The 22,705-nt window shown below is 53.1% G+C and overlaps 1 protein-coding gene across 2 annotated transcripts in view; it reads right to left on the reverse strand.

The window, feature by feature from the left end:
• Positions 1-22,705, reverse strand: part of SRM (spermidine synthase) — a 61,651-nt gene that overhangs the window by 35,369 nt on the left and 3,577 nt on the right. For both annotated transcript variants that reach the window (XM_063948685.1, XM_063948686.1), the window contains exons 2-4: positions 21,174-21,294; positions 7,313-7,405; positions 1,835-1,988 (exon numbers count right to left, since the gene is read on the reverse strand). In XM_063948685.1, coding sequence (XP_063804755.1) covers positions 1,835-1,988; positions 7,313-7,405; positions 21,174-21,294 — 368 coding nt within the window. The remainder of the gene's footprint in view (positions 1-1,834; positions 1,989-7,312; positions 7,406-21,173; positions 21,295-22,705) is intronic.

Here is a 22,705-nt window from a genome sequence, read left to right on the forward strand (position 1 = left end):
AAAATGGCGCTGGGCACTTAATCCCTTATGTGCTGTGGCCGCCATTAACCATGTGGCCACCAGGGTCTCTGGCCACAACTACACATTAATGTGACAGTATTCACTTTATATTTTGATAGTGAAGTACAATCAGATCCCTCCCTGATTTGCACCAGCATTGAGGATCATGAGAAAAAGCAAAACTGACAGAAATAAAAGATACAAGTCAGCAGCCGCACTAGCAACCAGTCCCATATTAATGCATTAGTATACATCGGCAACATGGGCACATAGTCAACTACACAATACATTTCAAGTAGGTAGGAAAAACATTACTGCATTTACCTTATACTGGAATAATAACGTATTCAGACGCACAGCGGATGATACGGCAGTAAATGTTCTCAAACGCCCATTTGCATCAGGCACTTACTCAACTACTCAGTATACCAAGGGTAGGTAGAGACTCAGTGCTGTATCACCTGCCTCAGGAAAGCGGGATACAGGGAGACTTAATCCTTGCTTACAAATTCGATCATGCCGCTAACAAACGGCTGAGAGGAATCAGGCGCACAGCGCTCAGACTGAAGCAAGAAATCATTTCATGGCAGGAAACTCAGAAGAAACTGTTCATGAACCGGGGGGAGGGGCGACCAGAGGAGCGTCTTACTCCCCACTGCTCACATCAACTCCAGGTTTCGCAGCCTCACACTAATCCCTGGAGCCTATGATCCCTGAGGCCTAGCGCTGGTGCACCAGAGGTGGCAGCCGCGTCAGTGACTGTTCGGTATTCTCCCTCCGAAGCAGTAAGGCTGTGTTTTGCGTTTCCCCGGCTAAGCGAAACAGACGCCTTACCTTCTCCCCGTTCTCCGGCCACAGCCTGGGATCGTCAGTATGGAATTACTACCACATCCAGCTGGCTCATATATATATGTATATATACACGCTTGTGGCTGCAAAAACCAGTAGCCCATCGACCGAAGTCCAGCTCCTGTCGCACCAAACTAAACCCTGATTTGCCTGAACCAGGAGGCGGGGACACAGGGGACGGGCCGTGGCATCCTGAGAGTCTGAAAAGCTTAGATCGTTTGGTGCAAATACGCTGTCGTTTCATCATATCCCACGGTAGATCCTGTGGAAAACACTGTGGACCCTGACGGAGAAATATCACTTACTGGAAATTTACAACCTGCAAAAATAAACTGTACTTCTAATAACTTTGTCATGCAATGACTGGACCCAAGCACCCTGTATCCACCCCCTGCAGGCTATGCACCAGTACAAGGGCCTATGCTATCTATTCTGGAAGCGTTCATACGGTCCCCCGTCTGTGTGAGAGCATGGACCGGATTACATCCCGAGGAGGCCACAATGGATCTCCTCCACCCTCCTGTGCGCCATTCATGAGGAGTCAGACAATACAGTGGCGCCTTACAAGCGTCATTAATGGGATCTTATTCCAGCCATATCTGACATCTACACCTGTGCCTAGAGCCAGGTAAGTAGTCTCCCCACCCCAGGGGGTAAGCGACACACAGAGAGCCTGATTCCGAGATGGGAATAAAGATAGAAAGACCCACAAACCATGCTGCATGCGAGGGGGCAAATACACTTATAATTGTGCATGCAGGGGAAAGGGACGAGGTCAGGATCCCGACAGCGTGGAATGCCGACATGGACTGAAATGCCGGCGCGAGATCCCCACCGCCAGAATCCCGAACGACGACTGCTAGGACATCGCACTGTAGTTTGTACAATAAGACAGCTCATCGTTACATAGTAAGAACATGAATGGTTTGCAGCATAAGGCGCCATCTACTGGTAGAATCCAGTGCTTACCTAAGCAGTATCTTACCTACAGGGTCAGAAGAGTCCGTCAGGATAACATCAAACGCATCTTGGTTCTGTTTCATGAACTGGAAACCATCACCAACATGTAAGGTGAGCTTAGGACTGGAGTACCCCATGGCCATTCCTGGAAGATACTGCTTGGAGACGTTGATGACCTCCTGAAGGAAAGAACGAGTTATATAAATAGACAGCTGGGGAGGTAAGTGCTTGTAGAGGGAAGGACAGAGACATCCCGGGCTGTCAGGATCCAGCTAGGGTGGGACAGGGCGCTATGATGTGTACCGGGGAGATGACGACAGGGAAGGACAGAGACATCCCGGGCTGTCAGGATCCAGCCAGGGTGGGACAGGGCGCTATGATGTGTACCGGGGAGAAGACGACAGGGAAGGAGAGAGACATCCCGGGCTGTCAGGATCCAGCCAGGGTGGAACAGGGCGCTATGATGTGTACCGGGGAGATGACGACAGGGAAGGACAGAGACATCCCGGGCTGTCAGGATCCAGCCAGGGTGGAACAGGGCGCTATGATGTGTACCGGGGAGAAGACGACAGGGGAGGAGAGAGACATCCCGGGCTGTCAGGATCCAGCCAGGGTGGAACAGGGCGCTATGATGTGTACCGGGGAGAAGACGACAGGGAAGGACAGAGACATCCCAGGCTGTCAGGATCCAGCCAGGGTGGAACAGGGCGCTATGATGTGTACCGGGGAGATGACGACAGGGAAGGACAGAGACATCCCGGGCTGTCAGGATCCAGCCAGGGTGGAACAGGGCGCTATGATGTGTACCGGGGAGAAGACGACAGGGAAGGACAGAGACATCCCAGGCTGTCAGGATCCAGCCAGGGTGGAACAGGGCGCTATGATGTGTACCGGGGAGATGACGACAGGGAAGGACAGAGACATCCCGGGCTGTCAGGATCCAGCCAGGGTGGAACAGGGCCCTATGATGTGTACAGGGGAGATGACGACAGGGAAGGACAGAGACATCCCGGGCTGTCAGGATCCAGCCAGGGTGGAACAGGGCGCTATGATGTGTACCGGGGAGAAGACGACAGGGAAGGAGAGAGACATCCCGGGCTGTCAGGATCCAGCCAGGGTGGGACAGGGCGCTATGATGTGTACCGGGGAGACTATGACGACAGGGAAGGACAGAGACATCCCGGGCTGTCAGGATCCAGCCAGGGTGGAACAGGGCGCTATGATGTGTACCGGGGAGATGACGACAGGGAAGGACAGAGACATCCCGGGCTGTCAGGATCCAGCCAGGGTGGAACAGGGCGCTATGATGTGTACCGGGGAGATGACGACAGGGAAGGACAGAGACATCCCGGGCTGTCAGGATCCAGCCAGGGTGGAACAGGGCGCTATGATGTGTACCGGGGAGATGACGACAGGGAAGGACAGACATCCCGGGCTGTCAGGATCCAACCAGGGTGGAACAGGGCGCTATGATGTGTACCGGGGAGAAGACAACAGGGGAGGAGAGAGACATCCCGGGCTGTCAGGATCCAGCCAGGGTGGAACAGGGCGCTATGATGTGTACCGGGGAGAAGACGACAGGAAAGGACAGAGACATCCCGGGCTGTCAGGATCCAGCCAGGGTGGAACAGGGCGCTATAATGTGTACCGGGGAGATGACGACAGGGAAGGAGAGAGATATCCCGGGCTGTCAGGATCCAGCCAGGGTGGAACAGGGCGCTATGATGTGTACCGGGGAGATGACGACAGGGAAGGACAGAGACATCCCGGGCTGTCAGGATCCAGCCAGGGTGGAACAGGGCGCTATAATGTGTACCGGGGAGATGACGACAGGGAAGGAGAGAGACATCCCGGGCTGTCAGGATCCAGCCAGGGTGGGACAGGGAGCTATGATGTGTACCAGGGAGATGACGACAGGGAAGGAGAGAGACATCCCGGGCTGTCAGGATCCAGCCAGGGTGGGACAGGGCACTATGATGTGTACCGGGGAGATGACGACAGGGAAGAACAGAGACATCCCGGGCTGTCAGGATCCAGCCAGGGTGGGACAGGTAACTATGATGTGTACAGCGGAGAAGACGACAGGTAAGGACAGAGACATCCCGGGCTGTCAGGATCCAGCCAGGGTGGAACAGGGAGCTATGATGTGTACCGGGGAGAAGACGACAGGGAAGGACAGAGACATCCCGGGCTGTCAGGATCCAGCCAGGGTGGAACAGGGCGCTATGATGTGTACCGGGGAGATGACGACAGGGAAGGACAGAGACATCCCGGGCTGTCAGGATCCAGCCAGGGTGGAACAGGGCGCTATGATGTGTACCGGGGAGAAGACGACAGGGAAGGACAGAGACATCCCGGGCTGTCAGGATCCAGCCAGGGTGGAACAGGGCGCTATGATGTGTACCGGGGAGATGACGACAGGGAAGGACAGAGACATCCCGGGCTGTCAGGATCCAGCCAGGGTGGAACAGGGCGCTATGATGTGTACCGGGGAGAAGACGATAGGGAAGGACAGAGACATCCCGGGCTGTCAGGATCCAGCCAGGGTGGAACAGGGCGCTATGATGTGTACCGGGGAGATGACGACAGGGAAAGACAGAGACATCCCGGGCTGTCAGGATCCAGCAAGGGTGGAACAGGGCGCTATGATGTGTACCGGGGAGAAGACGACAGGGAAGGACAGAGACATCCCGGGCTGTCAGGATCCAGCCAGGGTGGAACAGGGCGCTATAATGTGTACCGGGGAGATGACGACAGGGAAGGACAGACATCCCGGGCTGTCAGGACCCAGCCAGGGTGGGACAGGTAACTATGATGTGTACAGCGGAGAAGACGACAGGTAAGGACAGAGACATCCCGGGCTGTCAGGATCCAGCCAGGGTGGAACAGGGAGCTATGATGTGTACCGGGGAGAAGACGACAGGGAAGGACAGAGACATCCCGGGCTGTCAGGATCCAGCCAGGGTGGAACAGGGCGCTATGATGTGTACCGGGGAGATGACGACAGGGAAGGACAGAGACATCCCGGGCTGTCAGGATCCAGCCAGGGTGGAACAGGGCGCTATGATGTGTACCGGGGAGATGACGACAGGGAAGGACAGAGACATCCCGGGCTGTCAGAATCCAGCCAGGGTGGAACAGGGCGCTATGATGTGTACCGGGGAGATGACGACAGGGAAGGACAGACATCCCGGGCTGTCAGGACCCAGCCAGGGTGGGACAGGTAACTATGATGTGTACAGCGGAGAAGACGACAGGTAAGGACAGAGACATCCCGGGCTGTCAGGATCCAGCCAGGGTGGAACAGGGAGCTATGATGTGTACCGGGGAGAAGACGACAGGGAAGGACAGAGACATCCCGGGCTGTCAGGATCCAGCCAGGGTGGAACAGGGCGCTATGATGTGTACCGGGGAGATGACGACAGGGAAGGACAGAGACATCCCGGGCTGTCAGGATCCAGCCAGGGTGGAACAGGGCGCTATGATGTGTACCGGGGAGATGACGACAGGGAAGGACAGAGACATCCCGGGCTGTCAGGATCCAGCCAGGGTGGAACAGGGCGCTATGATGTGTACCGGGGAGAAGACTACAGGGAAGGACAGAGACATCCCGGGCTGTCAGGATCCAGCCAGGGTGGAACAGGGCGCTATGATGTGTACCGGGGAGATGACGACAGGGAAGGACAGAGACATCCCGGGCTGTCAGGATCCAGCCAGGGTGGAACAGGGCGCTATGATGTGTACCGGGGAGAAGACGACAGGGAAGGACAGAGACATCCCGGGCTGTCAGGATCCAGCCAGGGTGGAACAGGGCGCTATGATGTGTACCGGGGAGATGACGACAGGGAAGGACAGACATCCCGGGCTGTCAGGATGACAGAACAGTAAAGAGACAATCACTGGCTCTGCCATCCATGTAAGAGTGGCAACTCTGGGTATAGGGTAAACGACTCACATCCCCCGGCTTACAGCAGAACACCCAAACCAATACTGCCCTCCAGTTCCAGGAGTCACAATAGGGCCCATACCTGTCACTGGGGACTGTGGCCAGAGGAACCAGCGGCCACATGGTTAATGGCAGCCACGGTACGTACGGGGTTAGCGCCATTTTAAGGACAACTGGTGCTAGGTGCCATATTTGAAATGTACTTATGGCGCTGGACGCGGACTGTGCTAATGATGTGTATAACATGTTGTGCTCTGTGCACAGTTATAGGATTGCATGTTTACATGTATTTATATGTAAGATGTGCTCACCTGTATTTTAAAGGGAAAAATGCACTTACTATAAATGACTGAATAAGCATCTCCTATCCTCTGTGACTAGGAAATGGGATGCTAATTGCCCTCTCCTAGCAGATATGTGAATGACAATACCTTTTGATGTTGGACAGGGCACGGCAGGTAAAGACTGGGTGTGTGGGTTCCTCAGGGAAAGATGTTAATCACAGGAAATTTCCTTATCCCATATGTAGAGTGGTATGGGGATTGGTATGGGTATGGAAACCTGTATTTATTTATGTAGCTGGTTTAATGGATATATGAATCCTGAATGGTAGATGCAGGAAGGAAGAACATTTGTTTGGGAAATAAAATACAAACCGGATTTTGAAGCTATGTGATAAATAGTGAATGTTAAACTCCCAGGTGGTAGGAAAGGATGGGGTGTAAATGACACCAAACGTTGTGTGTGACAGGAAGGAGGAAATTGCTTCATGCACTTATATCCTTTTACAATGTAATTTATTTATTTATATTTTGTAAGTTATCCTGATTGGATGGAGAGGACTAAGGGGGGGGGGGGGTACCCCGAGATGCATTGTGGTGTTACTGTGTAAGAAGAGAAGGCCTGTGAGCTCCAGGGTTTATTATACCGATTACTTTCTGCTGTAACATCTTGCTGTGTGCTGTTGCCCCTAGCAATAGGGAAGAGTTCTCTTTAAAACTATTGCAAATAAACATTTGCCTCGAGAGGACCGCTTCATCTTGTGACCTGCAGGTTGAGGCGAAACCTAGCTCCGTTCACCGGCTGTCCAGGGTGAACCAGCATCTCCAAGCTCCGCCTTCGGCCTGCTACCGTGCTGTGCTTAGGCAAGCAACGTTTGGGGATTCGTCAACAACACACAGGGGTGGTTAGACAGCGTGTCGACGCATACAGAGCAGAACCGTGGTTCCAGACGCCCCGACTCCAAGGAGTCTGGTGGTGGCAGCGTAGTACCCGCCCACTGCACAGTGGGTGGAGTCAGTAACAGCCAGTTACTGACGGTTAGTGGTATTCCCCTATGTGGCCAGGTCCCATGTGACCTGAAACTCCATTCTGTGACCGGGGACGGGACGTGACGCGGTGAGGGCTCTCATACGGAACCGTCCGGTCACAGGGACCACTTATGCTAGGGCTCTATCACCATGGCTGTGTTCCAGTTCTCCGGTCTCCATAGCCATGAATGGACTATACAAGGGAATCATTGGCTCTCACCTGTATGTGGCTCAGACCCGGACTAACCTCATCAATCTCACACTGTACCACGGATTCCACAGACGGATGCTTCACCACCTCTCTCAGGACTCCTCCATCGCCTCCTCCGATGATCAGCACCTGACCGGTGAAGAAACGTGCAGAATAGCATGGTAGCAGAGTGATTAGTATTGCCGTTTCACTGGGGTCATGGCTTCGATTCCAACCAGAGCTCTGTGAGCAGTTTCTAAATTCTTCCCATGTGTGTGTCGTGTCCTCCAGAGAATTTAACTACAACGCATGTTCCAGGGGATGTAGACTGTAAGCTCCAGGGGGCAGCCCGCTGCAATATGACTGGTACTATATAAATACCGCACTCTGCCTGGTTATAATGCTGATCCCTGTGAGCAGGCGCCGTCTCTCTGCCCAGTACTACCGCACTCTGCCTGATTATAATGCTGATCCCTGTGAGCACGCTCTGTCTCTGCCCAGTACTACCGCACTCTGCCTGGTTATAATGCTGATCCCTGTGAGCAGGAGCCGTCTCTCAGCCCAGTACTACCGCATTCTGCCTGGTTATAATGCTGATCCCTGTGAGCAGGCGCCATCTCTCTGCCCAGTACTACCGCACTCTGCCTGGTTATAATGCTGAGCCCTGTGAGCAGGCGCCGTCTCTCTACCCAGTACTACCGCACTCTGCCTGGTTATAATGCTGAGCCCTGTGAGCAGACGCCGTCTCTCAGCCCAGTACTACCGCACTCTGCCTGGTTATAATGCTGAGCCCTGTGAGCAGGAGCCGTCTCTCTGCCCAGTACTACCGCACTCTGCCTGGTTATAATGCTGAACCCTGTGAGCAGGAGCCGTCTCTCAGCCCAGTACTACCGCACTCTGCCTGGTTATAATGCTGAACCCTGTGACCAGGCGTTGTCTCTCTGCCCAGTACTACCGCACTCTGCCTGGTTATAATGCTGAACCCTGTGAGCAGGCGCCGTCTCTCAGCCCAGTACTACCGCACTCTGCCTGGTTATAATGCTGAGCCCTGTGAGCAGGCGCCGTCTCTCTACCCAGTACTACCGCACTCTGCCTGGTTATAATGCTGAGCCCTGTGAGCAGGCGCCGTCTCTCAGCCCAGTACTACCGCACTCTGCCTGGTTATAATGCTGAGCCCTGTGAGCAGGCGCCGTCTCTCTGCGCAGTACTACCGCACTCTGCCTGGTTATAATGCTGATCCCTGTGAGCAGGCGCCGTCTCTCTGCGCAGTACTACCGCACTCTGCCTGGTTATAATGCTGAGCCCTGTGAGCACGCTCTGTCTCTGCCCAATGCTACCGCACTCTGCCTGGTTATAATGCTGAGCCCTGTGAGCAGGCGCCGTCTCTCTGCCCAGTACTACCGCACTCTGCCTGGCTATAATGCTGATCCCTGTGAGCAGGCGCCGTCTCTCTGCGCAGTACTACCGCACTCTGCCTGGATATAATGCTGAACCCTGTGAGCAGGCACTGTCTCAGCCCAGTACTACCGCACTCTGCCTGGTTATAATGCTGATCCCTGTGAGCACGCTCTGTCTCTGCCCAATGCTACCGCACTCTGCCTGGTTATAATGCTGATCCCTGTGAGCAGGCGCCGTCTCTCTGCCCAGTACTACCGCATTCTGCCTGGTTATTGTCACGATCCGGGTATATGGACGCCATTTCTTACCCATCAGATGCCTCCTAAGGCTGGCTCAGCGCTCCAGGACCGCATCCTCTCCTGTCTCTCTGAGACGCTGTCACAGTAACGCCTTATTACATCTGGCATGGCGTCTCCCGCGGCCTCCGCCGCCGTCCCTGCTCTTCTGCATGCAGAGTGTCGGAGTGGCGATTACGTCAGCCGCGGCCTCCGCTGTGTCCGCGTGGTTGGATGTGCATCTGTCAGCCTGGCGCCTCCTGTCTCCGGTGGCCGGCGCCGCCATTACTGTTTTCATTACCACATGGATTACAAACCAAACTTCCCTCCAAGTGTCTGCATGGGCGCAGCCATCTTGGATTCTGTCAGCTGATCATTTCCACCAATCTGTTCTCAGTATTGATAATCTGCATAATTGCCTAGCCAATCCCTTCCTTGCTGCAGGTATAAATACACTGTGCCTGAGCAAGGAAGGCGTCAGTGCTTTGGTTGTCAAACCTAGTTCCTGTTTGTCTCTCTCCTGTGATTGTCTTCCAGGTTCCAGCTCCTGTCTCAAGACTTCCACCATAGAGACCCGCACCAGCATTCCACCTGCGGTGTAGCCTGACTCTCCAATCCATTGTGGATTCATCTGTTTCCAGCTACAACATTACCTGCTTCCAGCTCAGCTTCCAGCAGAGTACAGCTTCCCTTAAAGGGCCGGTGTCCTTTCTACACTTTAGCACTCTCCACCGGTATTATTATTTCTCCGCTCTCAAGTTCCACATTTCAGTTCATATTTCATCGCTCCCAAGTTCATTTATTATTTAACTGGTTCCAGCCAGTATCCACTCCGTGCTAACAACAGTCTGGTTCCAGCCAGTATCCACAGCAGCTGTTTTATCTTCAGCAACCCAGCTTTTCCTGGAACACCAGCTGGCACAATCCTGGGTTATCTCCATTGCTACAGTCGGGCCTGGTAAGGACTTTCCATCTAGAAGATCATAAGAACTATCTCACACTACCAGTGCCCTGTGGCTCCTGCCATCCTGTAGTACCCAGGAACTGTATTTATTCTTTGCTGACTTTTACGTTTTCTTTTACTGCTGCTGTGTTGCGGAGTTGTCATAATAAACATCATTGACTTTTATCCAAGTTGTCGTGGTCACGCCTTCGGGCAGTTATTATTCATGTTACTTACATGTCCAGGGGTCTGATACAACCTCCCAGGTTCCGGTACATCTCAGCCCCTACAACTGAGGCTGCCTCCCGTCAGCTCAGGCCCTCAGTTGTGACAGTAAGCACTGACCTAATGAATCCAGCCGGAGACAAGGATCAAGCGGCCAGGCCGATGCAAGAACTGGCAACCCGACTAGAACATCAGGAGGCTGCACAGGGCCACATCATCCGCTGTCTCCAGGATCTCTCTACTCGGCTGGATGGGATTCAGACAACTCTCCGTGGATCAGGCGCATCTGGTGCGTCAACCACAGTGACTCCAGCTATAACCCCACCCACCTTACCCATTTCTGCTCCACGTCTTCATCTTCCAACGCCAGCAAAATTTGACGGATCTCCAAGATTCTGCAGGGGATTTCTCAACCAGTGTGAGATTCAGTTTGAGCTACAACCTGGCAATTTTCCCAGTGACCGTACAAAAATTGCCTACATCATCTCTCTTCTCAGTGGCTCCGCCCTTGACTGGGCATCACCGTTATGGGAGAGGTCCGACACCCTGCCATCTTCTTACACTGCATTCGTGTCAACATTCAGGCGCATCTTCGACGAGCCAGGCCGGGTAACCTCAGCTTCATCCGAGATTCTCCGTTTACGCCAGGGGTCACGTACTGTAGGACAATATCTGATACAGTTCCAGATCCTGGCATCCGAACTGGCATGGAACGACGAGGCCCTGTATGCTGCATTCTGGCATGGCTTATCTGAGCGTATTAAAGATGAGTTAGCTACCAGAGACTTACCTTCTAAGTTAGATGAGCTAATCTCACTCTGCACGAAGGTTGATTTACGTTTCAGAGAGAGAGCAACTGAGCGTGGAAGATCATCTGCTCCAAAATCTTCTGCTCCTCCTCCTCGTCAACTGTCACCATCTAAAGATGAGCCCATGCAAATTGGCCGTTCCCGTTTAACTCCTGCTGAGCGCCGAAGACGTCTCTCTGAGTCTCTTTGTCTTTACTGTGCAGCTCCGTCTCACACCATCAATGCCTGTCCCGAACGTCCGGGAAAACTCCAAACCCTAGCTCGCCCAGGAGAGGGCCGGCTAGGAGTAATGATCTCCTCTCCATCTCCTCATGATTGTAATCTCCCAGTCTCGCTTCAAGTTGCTCAACGTTATCGGAACGTCATTGCTCTCCTTGATTCCGGAGCGGCTGGGAACTTTATTACTGAAGCCTATGTTAAACGGTGGTCCCTACCCACCGAGAGACTTCCTTCCTCCTTTTCCTTAACTGCCGTGGATGGCAGTAAAATTTTTGATACTGTTATTGCTCTAAGGACTCTACCAGTTCGTCTGAGAGTGGGAGTTCTTCATTCCGAACTTATTTCACTTTTAGTGATTCCAAGAGCCACACATCCTGTGGTCCTGGGCCTTCCATGGCTCCGTCTTCACAATCCTACAATTGATTGGACGACTACGCAAATCCTGGCATGGGGTTCCTCCTGTGCAGAGACATGTTTGTTTAAAGTATTGCCTGTCTGTTCTTCCTCCCCCAGGTCGTCTGATGTTCCACCTCCTCCATATCAAGATTTCACGGATGTGTTCAGTAAAGCTTCTGCTGATATCCTTCCTCCTCATAGAGAATGGGACTGCCCGATTGATCTCGTTCCAGGGAAGGTTCCACCTCGAGGCCGAACTTATCCGTTGTCTCTGCCTGAGACGCATTCTATGGAGGAATACATTAAAGAGAACCTAGCAAAGGGGTTCATTCGACCTTCTTCTTCCCCAGCCGGCGCAGGCTTCTTTTTTGTAAAAAAGAAAGATGGTGGTCTGCGGCCGTGCATCGACTACAGAGGTTTGAACGACATTACCATCAAGAACCGTTATCCTTTACCCCTGATTACTGAGCTCTTTGACAGAGTTAGCGGAGCTACCATCTTTACAAAGCTGGACTTGCGAGGTGCATACAATCTCATCCGGATCCGTGAGGGTGACGAGTGGAAGACCGCCTTTAACACCTGTGACGGACATTATGAGTACCTCGTCATGCCCTTCGGATTGAGCAATACTCCAGCTGTCTTCCAGCATTTTGTCAATGAGATTTTCAGAGACATTCTATACCGTCATGTCGTGTTCTATCTAGACGATATCCTCATTTTTGCCAACGATTTAGAGGAACATCGTTTTTGGGCTAAAGAGGTTCTGTCCCGTCTCCGTGTCAATCATCTCTATTGCAAATTAGAAAAATGCGTCTTTGAAGTCAAGTCCATTCCGTTTCTAGGGTACATTGTGTCCGGTTCCGGACTAGAGATGGATCCTGAGAAACTACAAGCAATTCAGAATTGGCCGGTACCCTTAACCCTCAAAGGGGTCCAGAGGTTCTTAGGGTTCGCCAATTATTACCGAAAGTTTATACGAGACTTTTCCACCATTGTGGCGCCTATTACTGCTTTCACCAAGAAGGGTGCTAACCCGTCCAAGTGGTCTGAAGAAGCCATGCAAGCTTTTCATCTTTTAAAACAGAGGTTCATCTCTGCGCCTGTCCTGAAACAGCCTGACATCGTCTCTCCTTTCATCCTAGAGGTGGATGCCTCCTCCGTTGGAGTAGGAGCGGTGTTATCTCAGAGGGCTAAAGATGGCCATTTACATCCTTGCAGTTTCTTCTCCCGGAAGTTCTCCCCAGCTGAGCGCAACTATGCCATTGGCGACCAGGAGTTGCTAGCCATCAAGCTCGCTCTAGAAGAGTGGAGGTATCTGTTGGAGGGAGCTTCTCATTTAATCACCATACTTACAGACCACAAGAACCTTTTATACCTGAAGGGCGCACAATGTCTCAACCCCCGTCAGGCCAGATGGGCACTTTTCTTTTCCAGGTTCGACTTTAAACTCCAGTTCTGTCCGGGCTCTCAGAATCGCAAGGCCGATGCCCTTTCCCGCTCATGGGAGCAAGAAAATGAGTCAGAGTCTTCAGACAAGCATCCTATTATAAATCCGTTGGCATTCTCCACGGTAGGGATGGACTCTACGCCCCCATCAGGGAAAAGTTTTGTGAAGCCGATGCTAAGGAAGAAGCTCATGCATTGGGCCCATGCTTCCCGTTTTGCCGGACATACAGGTATCCAAAAAACCCTGGAGTTTATCTCTAGGTCCTATTGGTGGCCAACTCTGAAAAAGGACGTCTTGGAGTTTATTGCATCTTGCCCAAAGTGTGCCCAACATAAAGTATCCCGCCAGTCGCCTGCGGGGCAACTGGTTCCACTATCCGTTCCCCGTCGACCATGGACCCACTTGTCGATGGATTTCATTACAGACTTACCCATGTGCAACAAGTTCAATACCATCTGGGTGGTAGTTGACCGGTTCACCAAGATGGCACACTTCATTCCTCTCACCGGTCTTCCGTCAGCTTCCAAGTTGGCTCAAGTATTCATACAAGAGATCTTCCGACTCCACGGTCTTCCTGAAGAAATTATCTCAGATCGAGGAGTTCAATTCACAGCCAAATTCTGGCGAAGTTTATGTCAAGTCCTCCAAGTCAAGCTAAAGTTTTCCACGGCTTACCATCCTCAGACCAATGGTCAAACCGAGAGGGTGAATCAGGACTTGGAGGCCTTCCTCCGCATCTATGTGTCCTCCTCTCAAGATGACTGGGTTCAATTACTTCCCTGGGCCGAGTTCTGTCATAACCAGTATCATTCTTCATCTGCTTCAACACCATTCTTCACTAACTTTGGATTCCACCCTAAAGTTCCTGAGTTCCAACCGCTTCCAGCAACTTCTGTTCCCGCAGTGGATATCACCTTGCATCAGTTTGCCAATATCTGGAAGAGCGTACGATCAGCTCTGCTCAAGGCATCGTTCAGGTACAAGAAGTTTGCGGATAAGAAGCGTCGAGCAGTTCCTGCTCTCAAGGTGGGTGATCGGGTATGGTTATCCACGAAGAATTTGAGGTTAAGAGTTCCCAGTATGAAGTTTGCACCTCGCTATATCGGTCCTTTCAAGATTGAACAAGTCATCAATCCTGTTGCTTACAGACTCCAGTTGCCTCCCTTCTTAAAAATACCCAGGACATTCCATGTTTCCCTGTTGAAACCGCTGATCTTGAAATCGGTTTCATTCCTCACTTCCTCCAACTCCGAAAGTCCAAACTCAACGAGGCGTTGAGTATGAAGTGGCCAAGATCCTGGACTCACGTCACCGTTACGGTCAACTACAATATCTTATTGACTGGAAGGGTTATGGTCCTGAGGAACGTTCATGGACCAATGCTTCTGATGTCCATGCTCCTGCCTTGGTCCGGAGATTCCATTCCAAGTTTCCTCAAAAGCCAAAGAAGTGTCCTGGGGCCACTCCTAAAGGGGGGGGGTGCTGTCACGATCCGGGTATCTGGACGCCATTTCTTACCCATCAGATGCCTCCTAAGGCTGGCTCAGCGCTCCAGGACCGGATCCCATCTGTTATCCTAATGTTCACATTCCTGCATCCTCTCCTGTCTCTCTGAGACGCTGTCACAGTAACGCCTTATTACATCTGGCATGGCGTCTCCCGCGGCCTCCGCCGCCGTCCCTGAGCTTCTGCATGCAGAGTGTCAGAGTGGCGATTACGTCAGCCGCGGCCTCCGCTGTGTCCGCGTGGTTGGATGTGCACTTGTCAGCCTGGCGTCTCCTGTCTCCAGTGGCCGGCGCCGCCATTACTGTTTTCATTACCACATGGATTACAAACCAAACTTCCCTCCAAGTGTCTGCATGGGCGCAGCCATCTTGGATTCTGTCAGCTGATCATTTCCTCCAATCTGTTGTCAGTATTGTTAATCTGCATAATTGCCTAGCCAATCCCTTCCTTGCTGCAGGTATAAATACACTGTGCCTGAGCAAGGAAGGCGTCAGTGCTTTGGTTGTCAAACCTAGTTCCTGTTTGTCTCTCTCCTGTGATTGTCTTCCAGGTTCCAGCTCCTGTCTCAAGACTTCCACCATAGAGACCCGCACCAGCATTCCACCTGCGGTGTAGCCTGACTCTCCAATCCATTGTGGATTCATCTGTTTCCAGCTACAACATTACCTGCTTCCAGCTCAGCTTCCAGCAGAGTACAGCTTCCCTTAAAGGGCCGGTGTCCTTTCTACACTTTACCACTCTCCACCGGTATTATTATTTCTCCGCTCTCAAGTTCTACATTTCAGTTCATATTTCATCGCTCCCAAGTTCATTTATTATTTAACTGGTTCCAGCCAGTATCCACTCCGTGCTAACAACAGTCTGGTTCCAGCCAGTATCCACAGCAGCTGTTTTATCTTCAGCAACCCAGCTTTTCCTGGAACACCAGCTGGCACAATCCTGGGTTATCTCCATTGCTACAGTCGGGCCTGGTAAGGACTTTCCATCTAGAAGATCATAAGAACTATCTCACACTACCAGTGCTCTGTGGCTCCTGCCATCCTGTAGTACCCAGGAACTGTATTTATTCTTTGCTGACTTTTACGTTTTCTTTTACTGCTGCTGTGTTGCGGAGTTGTCATAATAAACATCATTGACTTTTATCCAAGTTGTCGTGGTCACGCCTTCGGGCAGTTATTATTCATGTTACTTACATGTCCAGGGGTCTGATACAACCTCCCAGGTTCCGGTACATCTCAGCCCCTACAACTGAGGCTGCCTCCCGTCAGCTCAGGCCCTCAGTTGTGACAGTTATAATGCTGATCCCTGTGAGCAGGCGCCGTCTCTCTGCCCAGTACTACCGCACTCTGCCTGGTTATAATGCTGAGCCCTGTGAGCAGGCGCCGTCTCTCTACCCAGTACTACCGCACTCTGCCTGGTTATAATGCTGTGCCCTGTGAGCAGGAGCCGTCTCTCTGCCCAGTACTACCGCACTCTGCCTGGTTATAATGCTGAGCCCTGTGAGCAGGCGCTGTCTCTCAGCCCAGTACTACCGCACTCTGCCTGGTTATAATGCTGTGCCCTGTGAGCAGGAGCCGTCTCTCTGCCCAGTACTACCGCACTCTGCCTGGTTATAATGCTGAACCCTGTGAGCAGGAGCCGTCTCTCAGCCCAGTACTACCGCACTCTGCCTGGTTATAATGCTGAACCCTGTGACCAGGCGTTGTCTCTCTGCCCAGTACTACCGCACTCTGCCTGGTTATAATGCTGAGCCCTGTGAGCAGGCGCCGTCTCTCAGCCCAGTACTACCGCACTCTGCCTGGTTATAATGCTGATCCCTGTGAGCAGGCGCCGTCTCTCTGCGCAGTACTACCGCACTCTGCCTGGATATAATGCTGAACCCTGTGAGCAGGCTCTGTCTCAGCCCAGTACTACCGCACTCTGCCTGGTTATAAATGCTGATCCCTGTGAGCAGGCTCTGTCTCTCAGCCCAGTACTACCGCACTCTGCCTGGTTATAAATGCTGATCCCTGTGAGCACGCTCTGTCTCAGCCCAGTACTACCGCACTCTGCCTGGTTATAATGCTGATCCCTGTGAGCAGGCGCCGTCTCTCAGCCCAGTACTACCGCACTCTGCCTGGATATAATGCTGAACCCTGTGAGCAGGCGCCGTCTCTCAGCCCAGTACTACCGCACTCTGCCTGGATATAATGCTGAACCCTGTGAGCAGGCGTCGTCTCTCAGCCCAGTACTACCGCACTCTGCCTGGATATAATGCTGAACCCTGTGAGCAGGCGTCGTCTCTCAGCCCAGTACTACTGCACTCTGCCTGGTTATAATGCTGATCCCTGTGAGCAGGAGCCGTCTCTCAGCCCAGTACTACCGCACTCTGCCTGGTTATAATGCTGATCCCTGTGAGCAGGCGCCGTCTCTCTGCGCAGTACTACCGCACTCTGCCTGGTTATAATGCTGAGCCCTGTGAGCAGGCGCCGTCTCTCTGCCCAGTACTACCGCACTCTGCCTGGTTATAATGCTGAGTCCTGTGAGCAGGCGCCGTCTCTCTGCCCAGTACTACCGCACTCTGCCTGGTTATAATGCTGATCCCTGTGAGCAGGCGCCGTCTCTCTGCGCAGTACTACCGCACTCTGCCTGGATATAATGCTAAACCCTGTGAGCAGGCTCTGTCTCAGCCCAGTACTACCGCACTCTGCCTGGTTATAAATGCTGATCCCTGTGAGCAGGCTCTGTCTCTCAGCCCAGTACTACCGCACTCTGCCTGATTATAATGCTGATCCCTGTGAGCACGCTCTGTCTCTGCCCAGTACTACCGCACTCTGCCTGGTTATAATGCTGATCCCTGTGAGCACGCTCTGTCTCAGCCCAGTACTACCGCACTCTGCCTGGTTATAATGCTGATCCCTGTGAGCAGGCGCCGTCTCTCAGCCCAGTACTACCGCACTCTGCCTGGATATAATGCTGAACCCTGTGAGCAGGCGTCGTCTCTCAGCCCAGTACTACCGCACTCTGCCTGGATATAATGCTGAACCCTGTGAGCAGGCGTCGTCTCTCAGCCCAGTACTACTGCACTCTGCCTGGTTATAATGCTGATCCCTGTGAGCAGGAGCCGTCTCTCAGCCCAGTACTACCGCACTCTGCCTGGTTATAATGCTGATCCCTGTGAGCAGGCGCCGTCTCTCTGCCCAGTACTACCGCACTCTGCCTGGTTATAATGCTGATCCCTGTGAGCAGGAGCCGTCTCTCTGCCCAGTACTACCGCTCTCTGCCTGGTTATAATGCTGATCCCTGTGAGCAGGAGCCGTCTCTCTGCCCAGTACTACCGCTCTCTGCCTGGTTATAATGCTGAGTCCTGTGAGCAGGCGCCGTCTCTCTGCCCAGTACTACCGCACTCTGCCTGGTTATAATGCTGATCCCTGTGAGCAGGAGCCGTCTCTCAGCCCAGTACTACCGCACTCTGCCTGGTTATAATGCTGAGCCCTGTGAGCAGGAGCCGTCTCTCAGCCCAGTACTACCGCACTCTGCCTGGTTATAATGCTGAGCCCTGTGAGCAGGCGCCGTCTCTCAGCCCAGTACTACCGCACTCTGCCTGGTTATAATGCTGATCCCTGTGAGCAGGCGCTGTCTCTCAGCCCAGTACTACCGCACTCTGCCTGGTTACAATGCTGATCCCTGTGAGCAGGAGCCGTCTCTCTACCCAGTACTACCGCACTCTGCCTGGTTATAATGCTGAGCCCTGTGAGCAGGAGCCGTCTCTCAGCCCAGTACTACCGCACTCTGCCTGGTTATAATGCTGAGCCCTGTGAGCAGGAGCCGTCTCTCAGCCCAGTACTACCGCACTCTGCCTGGTTATAATGCTGAGCCCTGTGACCAGGCGTCGTCTCTCTGCCCAGTACTACCGCACTCTGCCTGGTTATAATGCTGAGCCCTGTGAGCAGGAGCCGTCTCTCAGCCCAGTACTACCGCACTCTGCCTGGTTATAATGCTGAGCCCTGTGAGCAGGAGCCGTCTCTCAGCCCAGTACTACCGCACTCTGCCTGGTTATAATGCTGAGCCCTGTGACCAGGCGTTGTCTCTCTGCCCAGTACTACCGCACTCTGCCTGGTTATAATGCTGAGTCCTGTGAGCAGGCGTCATCTCTCTGCCCAGTACTACCGCACTCTGCCTGGTTATAATGCTGATCCCTGTGAGCAGGCGCTGTCTCTCTGCCCAGTACTACCGCACTCTGCCTGGTTATAATGCTGAGCCCTGTGAGCAGGAGCCGTCTCTCAGCCCAGTACTACCGCACTCTGCCTGGTTATAATGCTGATCCCTGTGAGCAGGCGCCGTCTCTCTGCCCAGTACTACCGCACTCTGCCTGGTTATAATGCTGATCCCTGTGAGCAGGCGCCGTCTCTCTGCCCAGTACTACCGCACTCTGCCTGGTTATAATGCTGAGCCCTGTGAGCAGGCGCCGTCTCTCTGCCCAGTACTACCGCACTCTGCCTGGTTATAATGCTGATCCCTGTGAGCAGGCGCCGTCTCTCAGCCCAGTACTACCGCACTCTGCCTGGTTATAATGCTGAGCCCTGTGACCAGGCGTTGTCTCTCTGCCCAGTACTACTGCACTCTGCCTGGTTATAATGCTGAGCTCTGTGAGCAGGCACCGTCTCTCAGCCCAGTACTACCGCACTCTGCCTGGTTATAATGCTGAGCCCTGTGAGCAGGAGCCGTCTCTCAGCCCAGTACTACCGCCCTCTGCCTGGTTATAATGCTGATCCCTGTGAGCAGGCGCTGTCTTTCAGCCCAGTACTACCGCACTCTGCCTGGTTATAATGCTGATCCCTGTGAGCAGGCGCCGTCTCTCAGCCCAGTACTACCGCACTCTGCCTGGCTATAATGCTGAGCCCTGTGAGCAGGCGCCGTCTCTCTGCCCAGTACTACCGCACTCTGCCTGGTTATAATGCTGAGCCCTGTGAGCAGGCGTTGTCTCTCAGCCCAGTACTACTGCACTCTGCCTGGTTATAATGCTGAGCTCTGTGAGCAGGCGCCGTCTCTCAGCCCAGTACTACCGCACTCTGCCTGGTTATAATGCTGAGCTCTGTGAGCAGGCGCCGTCTCTCAGCCCAGTACTACTGCACTCTGCCTGGTTATAATGCTGAGCCCTGTGAGCAGGCGCCGTCTCTCAGCCCAGTACTACCGCACTCTGCCTGGTTACAATGCTGAGCCCTGTGAGCAGGAGCCGTCTCTCTGCCCAGTACTACCGCACTCTGCCTGGTTATAATGCTGAGCCCTGTGAGCAGGCGCCGTCTCTCAGCCCAGTACTACCGCACTCTGCCTGGTTATAATGCTGAGCCCTGTGAGCAGGAGCCGTCTCTCAGCCCAGTACCACCGCACTCTGCCTGGCTATAATGCTGAGCCCTGTGAGCAGGCGCTGTCTCTCTGCCCAGTACTAACGCACTCTGCCTGGTTATAATGCTGATCCCTGTGAGCAGGCGCCGTCTCTCTGCCCAGTACTACCGCACTCTGCCTGGTTATAATGCTGAGCCCTGTGAGCAGGCGCCGTCTCTCAGCCCAGTACTACCGCACTCTGCCTGGTTATAATGCTGAGCTCTGTGAGCAGGAGCCGTCTCTCAGCCCAGTACTACCGCACTCTGCCTGGTTATAATGCTGAGCCCTGTGAGCAGGCGCTGTCTCTCTGCCCAGTACTAACGCACTCTGCCTGGTTATAATGCTGATCCCTGTGAGCAGGCGCCGTCTCTCTGCCCAGTACTACCGCACTCTGCCTGGTTATAATGCTGATCCCTGTGAGCAGGCGCCGTCTCTCTGCCCAGTACTACCGCACTCTGCCTGGTTATAATGCTGATCCCTGTGAGCAGGCGCCGTCTCTCTGCCCAGTACTACCGCACTCTGCCTGGTTATAATGCTGATCCCTGTGAGCAGGCGCCGTCTCTCAGCCCAGTACTACCGCACTCTGCCTGGCTATAATGCTGAGCCCTGTGAGCAGGCGCCGTCTCTCAGCCCAGTACTAATGCAGTCTGCCTGGTTATAATGCTGAGCCCTGTGAGCAGGCGCCGTCTCTCAGCCCAGTACTACCGCACTCTGCCTGGCTATAATGCTGAGCCCTGTGAGCAGGCGCCGTCTCTCAGCCCAGTACTACCGCACTCTGCCTGGCTATAATGCTGAGCCCTGTGAGCAGGCGCCGTCTCTCAGCCCAGTACTACCGCACTCTGCCTGGTTATAATGCTGAGCCCTGTGAGCAGGAGCCGTCTCTCAGCCCAGTACTACCGCACTCTGCCTGGTTATAATGCTGAACCCTGTGACCAGGCGCCGTCTCTCAGCCCAGTACTACCGCACTCTGCCTGGATATAATGCTGAACCCTGTGACCAGGCGCCGTCTCTCAGCCCAGTACTACCGCACTCTGCCTGGTTATAATGCTGAACCCTGTGACCAGGCGCCGTCTCTCTGCCCAGTACTACCGCACTCTGCCTGGCTATAATGCTGATCCCTGTGAGCAGGCGCCGTCTCTCTGCCCAGTACTACCGCACTCTGCCTGGCTATAATGCTGAGCCCTGTGAGCAGGCGCCGTCTCTCAGCCCAGTACTACCGCACTCTGCCTGGTTATAATGCTGAACCCTGTGAGCACGCTCTGTCTCAGCCCAGTACTACCGCCCTCTGCCTGATTATAACATGTCCCAGTGTCAGCCCCTGGGTGAGGGCACCTACCTTGCGTGGGTTCGGGTGGCTGCAGAGCGGGAGGTTCGCCATCATTTCCTGGTAGGAGAACTCGTCCCTCTCCGTACACTGTATTAGGCCGTCCAAGACTAACACATTTCCATAGGTCTTACTGCAAGGGATACAAACGCACACACTCAGTACAACGTATGGAAGTCGAAAAATATTGCAATACACACATCACGGACAAACTGCACACAGATGGCCTCCGCGCGTGCACTTGCTCTGCTGTGCATGCACATACTCACAATTTGCGTATGGTCGCTCTCGCGGTCCTGCACATTAGCGCGTGGTATGGGTATTTACGGTAGAGTTTGTGAACGCATGGAAAGCTATCAAAACACATTACATAGTGTGGCCGGAGAGACCCCCAGCCCACGTGGACAATGGCGGCGCGGCACTGAAGGGGTTAACCCTCAGTGACCGGCGCCATATTCAAGGACAATGGGCGCTTGGCGCCACTTTTAAACTGTGCACTGGTGCTAAGCGCCATCTTTAAATGTAGTGTGGGTGCTAGGCACCGGGTATTTAAAAATATATTTACTACTCTGTTTTCACCAATGTTATATTTAATGCAATAGGCACAGTTGTAGGATTGCACATTTACATTGCATGCAAATGCCAGCACTTAGAAGGAATGTGTAAGCTGTGTTGGTTTTAAAATGCATTTACGTTTGTGGACAAATGGCCCTGTCCTAGCAGAGAGGTGTGAATGACAAAACCTTTTGATGTGTAAAGATGCTAATCACGGGGTCTATGGGCTTGGTGCCTGTTTCATGTACCTGATTTAATTGATATACGAACCCTGAATGGCAGATGCAGGAAGGAAGACGGTTTGTTTGTATTGTAGCCTTTCCTGTTGTAATCTCAAACACTGGGTTTGCCTGGAGATGTGACTGACACAGAAACATTTGTATATTGAAGCTATGTGATAAATTTATCAATAGTGAATGTTAATCTGATACCAAACGTTGTCTGGGTGACAGGAAGGAGGATATTGTTTTATTGCACTTATCTCCTTTTGAAATGTAATTTATTTACTTGTATTTTCTAAGTTATCCTGATTGGTTGGAGAAGACAGGGAGGGCTTACCCCCCTGTGGTGCTGTGTGGAAATTTGACATAAAAAGGAGGCCTGCGTGCCTCCAGATTTGTAGTTGTACCATCTTATTCTGCTGGAACATCTTGCTGTATGCTGTTGCCCCTAGCAATAGGGAAGAGTTCTCTTTAGAACTATTGCAAATAAATACCATTTGCCTCAAGAAGACCGCGTCATCTTGTGACCTACAGGGTTATGCCAAACATAGCCCCGTCCTCCGGCTGTCCAGGGAAGCACCTAACGTCTCCAAGTTCCGCCTTCCGCCAGCTACCGGTAGAGGCCTAGCAAGTGGCTAGTGGGGATTCGTCAACACCACACAGGTGTGGTAAGGCAGTGCGTCGGCACATACAGAGCAGAACCGTGGTTCCAAACGCCACGGGAGGTTAGGAGTTTGGTGGTGGCAGCATAAACCCGCCCACAGCGCA

The sequence above is a fragment of the Pseudophryne corroboree genome (genome assembly GCF_028390025.1).
Source record: "Pseudophryne corroboree isolate aPseCor3 chromosome 10 unlocalized genomic scaffold, aPseCor3.hap2 SUPER_10_unloc_2, whole genome shotgun sequence".
Classification (NCBI taxonomy): domain Eukaryota; kingdom Metazoa; phylum Chordata; class Amphibia; order Anura; family Myobatrachidae; genus Pseudophryne; species Pseudophryne corroboree.